This window comes from Channa argus, chromosome 14 (genome assembly GCF_033026475.1).
Source record: "Channa argus isolate prfri chromosome 14, Channa argus male v1.0, whole genome shotgun sequence".
Lineage (NCBI taxonomy): Eukaryota > Metazoa > Chordata > Actinopteri > Anabantiformes > Channidae > Channa > Channa argus.
Genome location: NC_090210.1, coordinates 1,690,474 through 1,704,213, shown reverse-complemented (window position 1 = coordinate 1,704,213; position 13,740 = coordinate 1,690,474). Strand labels below are relative to the sequence as shown.

The 13,740-nt window shown below is 37.6% G+C and overlaps 1 protein-coding gene across 1 annotated transcript; it reads left to right on the top strand.

The window, feature by feature from the left end:
• The first annotated feature begins 926 nt into the window (after positions 1-926).
• tmie (transmembrane inner ear) lies at positions 927-13,587 on the top strand. The gene is made up of 4 exons (XM_067474048.1): positions 927-1,368; positions 6,765-6,882; positions 7,904-8,053; positions 13,295-13,587. The coding sequence occupies exons 1-4, from the start codon at positions 1,258-1,260 to the stop codon at positions 13,573-13,575; spliced, it is 660 nt and encodes a 219-aa protein (XP_067330149.1). The 5' UTR covers positions 927-1,257; the 3' UTR covers positions 13,576-13,587.
• The last annotated feature ends 153 nt before the right edge of the window (positions 13,588-13,740 follow it).

Here is a 13,740-nt window from a genome sequence, read left to right as displayed (position 1 = left end):
ACTCCAACAAACCCTAGTGTTACTCTTGAATATTTCTACTGCTTCTAAGTGGCCAAAAAGTCCTACTATTTTGTGGTATTAGTACTTCACAAAGTGCTTCCTGGGGTATTTCCAGTTTGCATAGCCTGTGTAAGGGAAGCTTAGGAGAATGGTTAACGGACACCAACCAGAGTCAAGCCAGACAATGAAAACCCAACAAAGGGAGCAGACAGAAATGAGGTTAGGCAGGAAGGATCAGTAAACACCAGGAGATCAATTGGGGCAGACTAGCAAACAGGAGAGTCCTCTGAACAACTGAACGGATCGGAAAATGTGACAGGAAAGCTGGATTGGAGCAGGGTTAATACAGACAGGTAAGCAGGTGTAAACAGTCAAGCTGATGATCCAAGGAATTAACAGAAGGTAAGAGCGTATGGCACAGATACAGGAAGTTGTGTGTAAGAAAGGGTCAAAGATAAAAAAGGAAATTAGTTAGTTACCGGTCAAAACAAAGGTTGGAGAGATGGCAGAGATGTTGACAGTGAGAGATATAATATTGCCACTGTTTTTGTACTTTCAGATGGGGCCCTACTGAGTGTTTCACAAGTAGTATATGACATACAGTAAGTGTGAAATATCAAATACTGTCTGAATATTTTAGACACGGCTGCATCAAAATATTCCAAGGTGAACACGAATGACTGCAGCTAAAGTGATTTCATTCCACCATTTTTTATTTTGGCAGGTGCAAAATAAAAACTGTGGTCAGCTCAGCGGTTTCGTGCTTCATATTTTGCCGCACTAAAAGGGTGTATGTTTTACACTCCAGCCTTCTGGGGTAATGAAGGCGATGATGCTCACAGCCATGTACTTCGCTGTCGTGCACAGGCCGACCACATGGTTAATTTTACAGCCCATCCCCCACATTGTGTTAACTGTCTGTCCCCAGCAGGCTGAGCTGGCTGTAAACCACACCGGGTCTATTAATTAATTAATGTGTCCTAACTGCAGGGCAGGGCTGAGTCCCTCCATTGTAGGGAAGCAGTTTTCAGCTGGCTGCAGTGGTGACTGCCGGTCTTTGGATTCCTGCAGCATTGTGGTTAAAAAAAAAGAAACAAAAGATAGAGGAAGATAGCAGCAGACAAGTGGAGATGGGAGGAAGCCATCAGCACCACACTCACCATTAATCATCCTGGGACATTGTGGTCTTGTCCTGTGTACGGCACTGGTGGGGAGAGACGGGGCAGGGTGGCTGCAGGGAGACTGAGGGGGAAGAGAATGGTGGGAGATGAGCCGGTGTGTCCACCTCAGCTCCGACTACGGGGCTGGGGAGCAGTGCTGCTGTCCCAGTGCTTGTCCTATGTGTTCTCTCAGATCCCGGATCCTGAGGTAAGAGCCTGATACATCATCATGTCCTCCACAGGTTCATCTCAGGAATATTCTGAGGCTTTCTCTGTGATGGGCACAGTTGCTTTGTCATCTGAAAGGTAGCCTTATGTGATCTGTGTCTTTCGTTTAGTCACTTTATTTTTCACACTTAAGGTGTGACTGAACATATGTTGAAACCTGATCTGCTATTTGGAATTACATAAACAGCCAAACCACGTGTGTGAATTGCTGCCAACAGGAGGATAAATGTGACGACTCCTGGTGTAGCAAGTTGTTGTTGTGCTTTTGGGCTGATCTGACTAGAAAAAAAACAGCAGCTGAATGGCATTAGTTTCTCTCAAGGACAAGGCAAAAATAGCAGTTTCTGATAAATAGAACATTTACTTGGTACATCGTACTAACATGAGTGATCAGTCTTTAAATTACACTAATCTGACATATTAGTAACAACAGAAAGCTGATTTGTCATTACATTTAAATTGCATGTTGAATACACAGTAAGAACAATAAGGTTGATACTAATAGATAATGATTGTTACTGTACATAGTTATAAAGAAACCGTGGACAATATGTTGCTTATTACACCTATAACTCTGTTCTGATGTGTTGACATTCACTGACTTTGGCTCTGCAGTATCACTTAAATGATTAAATGTGATGTTTGTAGTATCCACGTTGTAGGCCGGACCTATAGTTTCAGGTTCTCTGTTAGATTTAAGGGCGGGTTTATTTGTCACCCTTAATTTAATGTATGCTTTTTAACCTTATACGGTAATTTTAGGAATTTTAGGAAATGTTCAGGAAATAGCATCAGTACTATAAGAATGGTGGAAGTAATGGGTGGCTAAATGGTGGAAACACACCCCGGGGAGGCAGGTATATCCGTTATATTCTTTATCTAGACTAAGGTTTATTTGCCATTTTCCAGGCTAACAAATCGGTTTAAAATGGTTTTGTGAGCGGGAAAACTCCAGTAAATAAAAAAACAAACAAACAAGCTGGAAACTGGTCAGTGGACCCTAAATAAAACTTGATTCTAATCCAGTCTAGACCTACTGCTGTTTGGCAACCAGAGGTACTTGCAGAAGAATCAGTGATATTTCTGGTGCTTCCGGTCTAACTCCAGGCTGTTTAAAGCCTACTAGAAAGCTGGGCCCAGATCTACACTGGTGCCAAAGCAGGCAGTGCAACCTAAATATTTTCATGCCCTTTAACCCAGTGCCAGATCACAGGAGGTGTTGGTGAATACAAATACCTTTTTTTTGTTTGACTCACTGAGGACCTGCCATATGATCAGCCTTTGTGTCACTTGCAGCCCCAGTCATGGTGTGTGTCATGTTAAAAAAAAAAGTCCAAAGTACAAAACTATGATTTACAAAAACAGAAACAGGTAATAAATGAACCAAAAATCAACATATAAATAAGGTGAAATATATGTCAGGGGGGTTTGATGGGTAAAGCTGGCTGGAAGTAACATCAGCAACAGAATTGTTTTGTAAAAGTCTTATTTTTATTGAGCATGTTTTTGGGTTTGTATAATCAATAATGATGACGATGTACATTCAATTGTCATTATAGTCTGAATGTAAATTACTCATGTGCTCCTGTTGGTTCGTGGTAAATAATTAGCCATGTGCAGCTGGTTTGATGCAGGCGCCTGTTTGCAACTTTTGTTTAAATGAGCAAAAAGTGGACACGTGTTTTCTGTGAAGGAAAAGGGGGTTAAGTGATACAATATTGAAAAATATGTGTTTTGACCCTTTTAACCCTCGTTAGTAACTTATAGGTCGCTGGGGCAGCTGTAGCTCAGTTGGTAAAGGCAGGTTTCCACGGACCACAGGGTGAGTGGTTCTATCCCCGGCCCAGGCTATATGTCGAAGTGTCCCTGGGCAAGACACTGGACCCCTAACAGCCCGTTCCCCTCCCCAGCTGTGCAGTGCCAGTCGAAGCCCGGTAGAAATTGGGGAGGGTTGTGTCAGGAAGGGCATCTGGCGTAAAAAAAAAAAAAACCTGTGCCAAATTATCATGTGGACAATGATCCGCTGTGGTGACCCTGAACTCACGGGACAAGCTGAAAGGACAAAAAAAAAAGTAACCTATAGGTTGCTGTTTTGTGAATTACTTGACACTTGGGCTCAAAATATCAGGAAACTCAACAGTATTAAATTTTGAAGCAGGTTCAAGTGTTGACTGTAGTCTAATCTAGGATTCTTGGATAAACATATTTAACTTTTTAATGCTTAGTTTTAGCTCTGAGATTCTGGACACAGTCATTGCTGAAACTTAACATGTTTTCAAAGTGAAATGTCGACCTTTTCAATTGTTAGCAGCTGCAGAATTACATTCTTGTTCCAAAGTCTATGACTGCGTTTACATGCACTTAAGTATCCAGGTTACTCAGATGTTATTCACATGCACTGCTGAAGACAGCAGAATAAACATGTTGTGTTAAAGCACTTTAAATTTACAGATCCAAAGAAAATTAAACAATCTAAAAATTATTTAGATAGATTGTTTAATTATCTGTACAAAATTTACCTGCTGCATGACAGAACTGGCAACAGCAATTTAACATTAATACAGAATAAAAGCAATTTTCACAAATGCAAAAAAATTTAAATATAATGCCAAAGACATCGCACCAAGTCATAACCAAGTGCCTGCGAGTAGGTTACTTGATACACTCAAGGTGTGTTTCTGTCATTCAGTTTCGCTGCTAGACAACAAACCAATTTAAACATAAAAATATACATTATTGTAATCAGTGTTAAAACATGTTAACTCAGTACGTGGGATAAATAGGTTTTAAGGGAAGAAAATTTTCTTTTGTTGCAATTTCTGCAATTTCGCCATGAAATGATCTAAGAATGGCCACCTACAGGTGACATGACCCAGAGCAAGGATTTTATCAGTTAATTAAATCCCCTTCCCCCATTATTTTAACAAGCAGTGACATTACATATGCAGCCTGTAATTCTAAATTGGTGAAAATAGCGTTGTTGCCTAGAGGCAACATTGTATAGCAAAGGACTAATGAGTAATGCGAGGTAACTTGAGGTCAGTATGAAAGATAGTCATAGTTTGTATAATAACTCCAAATAAAATCGCCAAAGAAAAATTTGAGGCGTATACCCACTAATTCTGCCACATGAAATTCTCTTCCAGTAGGAGGAACCTAGCATTACATAATCACTCCAGAAGAAAAAAAGCTGATGCTTCTGTGGTAGTTTCACAGCAGTGTACATTTGTTTGGACTCTTTGCTCTGCTCCTTTTTTGTTGTAGTTCAAAATGTCTCTTGTGTCCCCCTCGGCAGACAAACAACGTGGAGGCCCTGAAGAGTGTACTGTTACATTTGGCATGTTGTTGATGCCTATCTGCACTGATAAATACCAAAAAACAGAATGTACTTTTCCCCTGCTGACACAAAAGGGCAGACACATACCGATATTCTGGAAAGATGCCACGTTGTATGTTGCAAAATCAACATCTTTTATTATATGTTTGGTCCCTTCATCATGAACCAAAAGAACTTACAGCCACAAAGCTGTAGATAAATATGTTTCAGGGTGAAACCTGACTGGCATGAGACCACACAGTTGGAGTAGGATGATCTCCTGGACTGCCAAATAATTTGTTTCAAAATGAACTTGCAAATTGTTATTTAGTGCATCCATTTTTTTGTATTTGACATTACACTTATTTGGCATTGCACATTTTTAAGTACGTTACATTTACATAATTTCTACCAACGTTAGCTTGCCCTCTGTAGCATTCAGGCTTATTTTTAGAACATATTTCTATGTCACAGCATAATGGTTTTATCAGTAAAGGCAGTAAATGTAATAAGTTTCCAGTTACAGATTCATTGCTTGATGTTTTAGATTCTAAAGTGTAAACTTTCCAAAATTAACTTTGTGTTATCCAATCAAGCAATCGATATACAGTAGACAGGGAGAACTCCTCAGTAATTTTATTAGGAAACTGACACCACTGGCTACTGATCCAACCCATCGATTGAACACAAAGACACAAACATACATCCGCAGTTCATAATTATTATTCTTCCATCCCTAGCTCTGGAGACAGGTGTTTGTTTTGGGGCATTATTGACTGAACTGCGCGGCATAGAATTGAGACATCCAAGACCACTGTGTAAGTTCAGAGAAAATGCAGGAAGGAAACCAACCTGCTCCATTCGCATGCCAGTCAGGTTTGTAGACACTTGTGGGTGTTGAGTATGGGGCAAACTCTGATGGAGGCAAAGGCATAAAACCCCACAGCTTATGTGGGTGTTTAGTTTTTTTTTTTAGCAGCTGTGATGGCTGCAGCCTTGACCACATCCCAGATTTGTTCATTTTGTATTGTCAGTACTTAAAGTAATTTAATTTAAGATTTATTGACCTAATTTCCCTTTATCTTGCGTTACCGTTGTGCTGGTCCTGGGGTGTTGGCCATCCAAACAAAAGATTGGATTGATGCCCTTGCATGTGTTTCTTTAGTTCTTCTACGTCATTTAAAACTTTATCTGTTAAATTATTTTGTCATTGCTTTTATTGTTTATATTTAGAAATCTGAGAATGTTAACTGTCTGTCTTGTGTGTTTATAATTTGTTTAGTTACAGTAATGTCAACCCCTTGTGTCTCTTATTAGTTTGGCCATGTTGCCCCTTTTTGTTCCCTCAGGTTTGGTTAGTTTTGTCTTTGTTCATGGTTAGAATTTGTTCAGTTTGATGTTTTAAGTTTAGTTACAGTATCTTTTGTTGACCTCTTTCAGGGGCCAATTTTGTTGTATTTTGGGCCAATAAAAACCCAGCTTTCTTTGAAATGAAATTCCAATGTCTAGCTGCTTGGTCCCTGACAGCAGCCTTGTAAAAATGGTCTTTTCACCTAGATCCACCTTTTGTTTTTTATTATTGTGCCAATGCCCTTGAAATTGTCTTTTAAGTCAGCTCTGATGTTTAATTTCAAACGACTCTTTCTTGTCACTTCGGTAAATTGCCATACATTTAAAAAATGACTATGTAAACCATGCCAACAGAATACAGTGCATTATAGCGTCATGGGATAAATATGAACGTTTGAACGTATGAGGACATGTGATTCATGCTTGAGAGAAAACTAAAAACTCCTTTGAACATTCTGGTCATTTGTCATTGATCATTGGGGATAGTGCACCCTTCAAATACTTCTTTCATATATGAAATATTGTAATATGCAATATGAAATATGCAACAGTCAGAAAGATACAGAGCTGAAAAATCTTTCACTGACACTATAATGCCTATTTTAAATGAAACTGAGCAATATTCTTGGATATAAAGCTTAAATTCCTCTAAGGTTTGGTTTATTCCTTGAAATGTTCTCTTAAATCAAACTCTCTTTTTTTTTTCACAGCTTGCACCAACAGATCCCCCAAAGAAACCGGATCCTGTCACTTCAGAGACTGTTGTTTTCTGGGGGCTGCGGTTATGGCAGGTCATTGGCATCTTTTCAGTGTTTGTTTTAGCAGTTGGTCAGTATATCTCATGAACTAATTCTGCTGTGTCTTTATTTTGAGAAATAACTGCCAGCCAACAATGTCATTTAAAGCAATTATGCATATCTGGTGTGATTATCAAACAGAGTATGATTTGTAGGAATGATGACGATATTATGTCAGAAAACACAGGGCTTATTTTTGTGAGTCATCGTATTAATCACAGCAACTATAGCATGAAGAAAGGTGTGCGTGTTAGTGCATGTGATATACCTGAGAGACTTTCTGATTTGTTCATCTGACAAGATAATATTGGGCCAGTCTTTGTTTACAAGGTCAGTTTATGCAAATTACAAAAACACATGACATGAATGGGGATAAAAGAAAGTAATGTCACAGCTCTTCAACACTATTCAAACAAGATTGGACTGGATTCATCAAGCCTGATAATGACAAAATTAAATTCGCAGGGTTTGTCATGCTCAGAAAAATGTATATTCTCCATTTACATTTAGTCATTTAGCAGACGCTTTTATCCAAAGCGACTTACAAGTGAATTACAAGGCAGCAAAAATATAAGTCAAAGAGAAAACATCAAAGCAAAGTCCCATCAGAAAAGTGTTCACGGTTCACAAGATGCAAGTGCGAGAAAGAGCAGAAAGGAAGTTTTTTTTTTAAGATTTAAGTACAAAAAAACTTTAATCTGCTATGTACCAAGTTCCCCTATTGACATGCGACGAGGATTTCTCCATTTTATAGCCGCTAGTTTTCCATTCACATGATGTGACTCTCAATGTCTAGACATCACTTAACAATGAAATGTAACTATGCGTCATAGCAAGCTGCTCAGGTTGTTAGGTTGGGTTAGGACAAATAAACACATGAATACATGATAAAAAAAACTCTGGATTACTAACAGGGATAACTAAATGATAGTTTTTGTACTTTGGGGTAGGGGTTCCCTAAAGTTAGGCAAATGATGTACTAAATGAAATGTTTCAATTTGTAACATGCCTTAATCAAATAAACCTGTTATTTCTTCTTTTGTCTTCCTCAGTCATTACTTTATGTTGTATATTCAAATGTCGAATCCCAAGAACGAAAAAGGAAATAGAAGCACGACACGCACAAAGACAGGCCGCCAAGAAATACGCCAACACATTAGAGACAGTGCCACCTCTGAATGAGCTGACTGAGATCCCAGGATGTGAGTACCTTCTAAATTGGTAATAATAACAAGCAAGTACCTCTGTTAACTGTGGTGTTATTCTGGAATCACTTTCTGGAAAGTGTTTTCTGTGGAGCCAGTTTTTTTGATCCTCTTTCTGTGCAAAGAAACGTCAAATACTGGTGACTACTAAATGTTATTGGTTATTGCTTTGTCCAAAAACAAACCCCAGAGATCGGCCAACTTGGGGAAATATGTTGGATGAGTCCAGCTTAATGTGGATGTGGGGCTTCAGGTGGACATGGGCCTCTGTCAATGAGAAGAGTATTCAATACTTTTCTTGCTTTCTACGTTATGATTATGACTAAGAGGACACATGTTTTTTAGCTTATTTTCTAGGGAAGCTTCAATTTCCTAAATTTCCAACCTTATCCTTTCGCCTGATAAGACTTTCTGGACTTTGAATTCTTGAAATCTTCTGCACTGTTTTATGCTGTGTTTATACTTAATTTCTCTTCCCTTCTCTTCCCTTCTCTTCTCTTCTCTTCTCCTCTCTTCGCTTCTATTCTCCTCCCTCCCCTCCTTCTTTTTTAGCTACCCCCGATGCTTCTGCAGTACAGACAGTGTCTGAACAGGTCCAAACCCAAAGTGCTAACAACAGCCAGCTCTCAGTAGTTAGGGTCAGTGAGGAGCACGGCAACTCCCTCACTTTGCCAGACACAGGATGATTTGCCTAGTTGTCTTCTACTCTTATCTCAGACACAACTCTGGGCTAAGTGAGTTTAAAAATATAGTATATACAGTGAACATACAGTGGTAGGTAACCTAAAAGTTCTATTCATCCACTTCCCTGTGGTTAGTGCTTTTGATCTTCCTTCAAAGGCTTTATAGATCAGATTCAAGCTAAAGAAAAGACATGTCTCATTCAGTTGCTTACCACATCAATTTTCAAATGCATTGAAAATCTAAATCTTACTTGGTGGCTTGACTGTGACCGAAATTGTACTAATACTGCAAATATGATTTCCTTGGGACAGCTGGACTTTTGTAGTTAATTCTTTTGTATCTTATGAAGCTTTTTCTTAAAACCTAGTTTTAATAAACACCCACATATTTTTCTTCATGTTTGTGGAGATATTTAACCCATGTCACAGTATTTCCAAAAGTCCTTTTTGATGGTAAGCAGACTTGCTTGAGGTTCTTGGAGATGTTTCACCTCACATTAGAAAGAGTTCCTCTGTTCTGAAGGGTGTGAGGTGAAACATCCAACTGATAATCTAACTCAGTTCTCATTACAAAAACCTGTAGCACTTTTTGAATAAATCATATATGCATGAAAATATCAAGGACTAAATACTTTGATGACATTGTAGAACATCAGAAAACTTGTATGACAGTAGTTCAAATTATCTTGCATGCTGCATGCATCATTGTTTGTGCGCTGTGTCTGTTTTCCTGCTTGTTTTCTTATAAGTCTTCAATAAAACAACTCATACAATTGTAACTGTTTACCAGTATTAATTAGATATTAATAATTATATCTGATTAATGTTCTTGGTATTACTTTTTTCTCCAAGGAATTTGGGCTTTTGCCTGTCTATTTCGAAACCATTTTAACTGCTTAGCTGTGTTTTTATTCTGGTTAGGAATAGTAACAAACATGGACTGATCTGTTTCACTTGACGATGTACAGTATCATGCATATGTGTTCACAAGTACATTTACTGGTAATTATGCAATTGATTGGGAAGTTTTTTTGCATTGTAATTATTTTAAGTAAGATGCACATTGAATGAAATCACATGCTGACATATCTACTTTCAGAGCCTACGCATATCTTTAATTTTTAGTACCATCGCAGAGATTAATCCAATATGTATTGGAGCAACTAATCAACTGTATGTCTAGGAGGGAAGCTAAAGCAAGGTGACTGTATAAAGCATGAGAGTGCGGATGAACTGGTTTTCTAGCTACATTAACCAAAATCTTCCAACAAACCACACTCTCAGGTTTCCTTCTGGATTAACTTAGAATGGCAGCATAAATGTGATATCTAGGCAAATGGCTGCTTTTCTTCACTGATTATATCTTGCTTGGCTTAAACTGAGATGAAATGTGCAATCAAAATCTGAGGAACCAAATGAAAGAATATAGACGGAGCAAAGTGTTTTTGAATTTAAAGCAGTAAACATCTTACAACACATAAAATGAAGTTCATGATGAAAATGTTTTGAAGTTTCTTTCTTTATGCAAAGGTACAATAACCCCCCAGTACAATCACTGAAGTCAACCGTGGATATGACAATAAATAAATAAACTCCTATCTCTATGAATGTGTGCATAAACATATTTTCATATATATTAATAAGGCATTCAGCCTGATTCGATTTGTTTTATAATCAACTAATCAGACAGATATTACTTATTCAGGAAACTGACCAAGATATGTCTTCTGCACCATTAAGACATCTGACATTGTCCATTAAGATTTTCTCAGTGTCTAAATTTATATGTACCTACCAGACAGTTAAGAGCATCTTAACAAAATATGATAAAAAAAACGGTGTCACTGCCAATATTTGTGCTAAGAGAAAGACAGAGAACAAATCCCCCCTTTTCTCCAAATGGCTTGCACAACATTGAATAAAACATAAGGATTGAAAAGAAAGAGTTGTGAATACATTTTTCCTACATTAGCTACCTTCACTTATCGACCATCAACTCTTACTGGACCAGCTTTAGTGCATAATTTCAAGTAGCTCAGAATAAGATGTTGTTGGTGTCACTAGAATTGTTGCAAACACATTTCCAACACGTCTGTCCCCCTTAGTTCTGAAAAGGTTCACAGCTTGCCAGCTAATCAGTGGTAGACGAGTGAAAAGGCATTTAAGCTCTTTGCATGTCTCTTTCTGTTCCTCACAATATAAATATGAACTTATTTTTTAGTAAAACAGATAATATTGGTGATGTCAGAAAGACATGTTCTACCTCCAGGGAGCAACCTTTTGAGATTTACATTTTACATACAGTTTTGACAAATCATATTACTTCAGACTTCAGTCCGTCAGAGTGAACAATCATTTTTTCACAAAGCCAAATTGCACAGTGCCTCTAGTTTGATCAGGTATTGTAGCTACCAGTTGTATCTGTACTGTTTGCTGTCATTTAGCCATTGTGTGAGGGTCAAGGCCTTTTTGGAGAGAGCAACGTGAACCTTTACATTTTTTCCTAATGTACACAGTAATGTAAACAGCAGCATACAGGGGAAAGAGAAGGCATTAACCCCCCCAAGTCTGAACAAAAGTCCAAAAAAACATTTGGGCTTCAACATCAGATTTATCCTCAGCGATCCTGTTTTAAATGTGTGGTACAGATGCACCCTCTCCCCAACCTTCAAAATCTAGGCAGGTATATATTATAAAACAACAAAAAGCAAAGGAAGATGGCTTCTGAATGTGGTCAAAAATACAAAGAAATCATTTGGAAACCATTCTGATAGTTGGGTGCTTATTAAAAGTCTGTTGAATTCCCTTAATACAGGACGACAAGGGACCAAAATACCAGCCTCCTTCGGCAACTTTTGACATTTGGTGTGTTTGTCATTTGGTTTCTTGGCCTTCATTTGTGTATCCAGTGCCTCTGCAGCTTTTGTAGAGCAGTGAGAACATGTTTGCTTTTCTACTGAAGAAGCATACAAACCAAAAAGGCAAGGAGACTCCATTTGGCCCCAACTGCAGTGTTTCCTGTGAGCAATTTTCACAGTTTTTAGGCAATATTTGCTGTGGTGTAATGTGGAACACGGTCAGGTGTGATTTGGTAACTTTTGCCTAAAACTGTGACATGTTTCAGGGAGCTGTTGGGCCCTGTTAGCTTTGTACCAGCACTATTTAAGGTCTTTCATTTTGCAGATTTGACCTAAAATCTTAAAAGTTTTGTTCCTAAAATTGAACTGCAAGATCAACTCTGCATTTAAGTTACTAGGTCTTTTATAAGTAATTTCTGCATACCTGAAAAATAACATTTGAAAAATATAATGTGGTTTTCTATGCACAAAACCAAATTTCGTGATATTTCCTTCATAGCGAGTCAGAGAATCTATAGTAATATTCAGATATTTAGCAAAATATGTTTATTTACTTTTGAAATTTATTTGATCTAATTATTTGGTCACAAAAAAATTATTTAACTGCAAAACTGTCAGGTTACTTCTTAGTCAGACATTAGCTGCCTGTAATTTTTCTGTTGAGAAAGCTCCCTATGATTTACACATAAGTTTTTACATTTTGTACAGAACAAACAAAATGACATATAAGTGAATTTTAACAGACATTAGCAAGACACCTATCAGTAACCTCCTCTCATCCTCATTAGGCTCCATCTCTCTACCACTGGAGGGAATTTAAATCATTTATTGTATGTTTTCACTACTCTTCATGATCTTGTTAGTTTTCAGCTTCGCCAACTATCAGGATGTCTTATTCCACTGAGGGCATAAAAGATCCTTTTGCGCTTTTTAGCAGCCTCATTAATCATAAATTCAAAGAAACTTAGCTATACCTTTCATATTTATTGGCATTTATCTGACAGTTTTCACTTTTATTGTTAAATGTCTTAATCTACCAGTTACCTAGGCATTTTATATGTACTGACATTCATCTACGGGTACTTATATTTATATTACAGTTTATAATTAGTAGCCTTCATCTAGAGAGATAGAGCCCACACACAGAGACATACAGTGACACACAGCCATTCATACTCACATTCATAAATATGGGTGATTTCAAGTCTTTGGACTGTGGGCAAAAATCACCCAGTACCCAGAGGAAAAACATAACCTGCCACGGCTGGCAGGTTAGTAAGAGCAAGTTTTTTTTTCTTCAAAATTGTTATAAATGTTTTATTGCAATTATCCTTTTCATTGTACTGTATTTTCAATATTTGATGCTCCATTCCTTTATGAATGGAGCATAAAGGAATGGAAAAATATCTTTATGGAGATATTTAACCTCTTTTAGCTGCGTACATCCTAAATGCGTCAGCTCCTAAATGATGATCTATCACCACATGCAAAGCAATAAATTTTTATTGTTTATTTCTCACCAAGGAAGTGACTTAAAAAAACATTAAAGGAATAAATAGGACATGCTAATAAAAACAGATAGAAACAAACACGCTTCATTACATGCAGCCTACTTATCTGGGCATTCCGTTAGAATAAATTCTCTGCTATGTGATGCTGCCGTGAAGCCTATAATATTTTTTCTCATTTTCCTGCAGCTGCAAAAGCAGAGGAAAAAGAGGAGGTGAAAACAGTCTCTGGGAAAGTGGATGCAGACAAAGGAGAGAAGAAGACCAAGAAAGATGGCAAGGGTGCCAAAGAAGGGAAAGAAGATGATAAGGATGCGTTGACAAAGAAGAAGGCTGAAAAGGGAGCATCCAAAAAAGAAGACAATGAAGTCAAAGGGAGGAAATCTGGAGACAAAAAGGAAATAGAGGAAAAAGGAGAGAAAGGAAGCAAAAGAGGAGCTAAAGGGCGAGCAAGGAAACCGCAAAAGTGAATTCTACCTTCCACGGACAAATATAAATAAAAACTCTTTTTTTTTTTAAGATTAAATTTGTATGTTATATTTAAATAAACAAAAGCTTATATGCAAAAAACTGGTATGGTAAATATCAGTATTATGAAAGCTTTAAGAATATGAGTACAATAATTTGATAGTTTT

What these genes read in the sequence shown, in the direction of transcription:
- tmie (XM_067474048.1), top strand. Translation starts at nt 1,258, where the DNA reads ATGGTGGGAGATGAGCCGGTGTGTCCACCTCAGCTCCGACTACGGGGC. An exon ending in AGTGTTTGTTTTAGCAGTTG is followed by an intron (nt 6,883 to 7,903) that starts GTCAGTATATCT and finishes TGTCTTCCTCAG; the next exon opens with TCATTACTTTATGTTGTATA. An exon ending in GCTGACTGAGATCCCAGGAT is followed by an intron (nt 8,054 to 13,294) that starts GTGAGTACCTTC and finishes ATTTTCCTGCAG; the next exon opens with CTGCAAAAGCAGAGGAAAAA.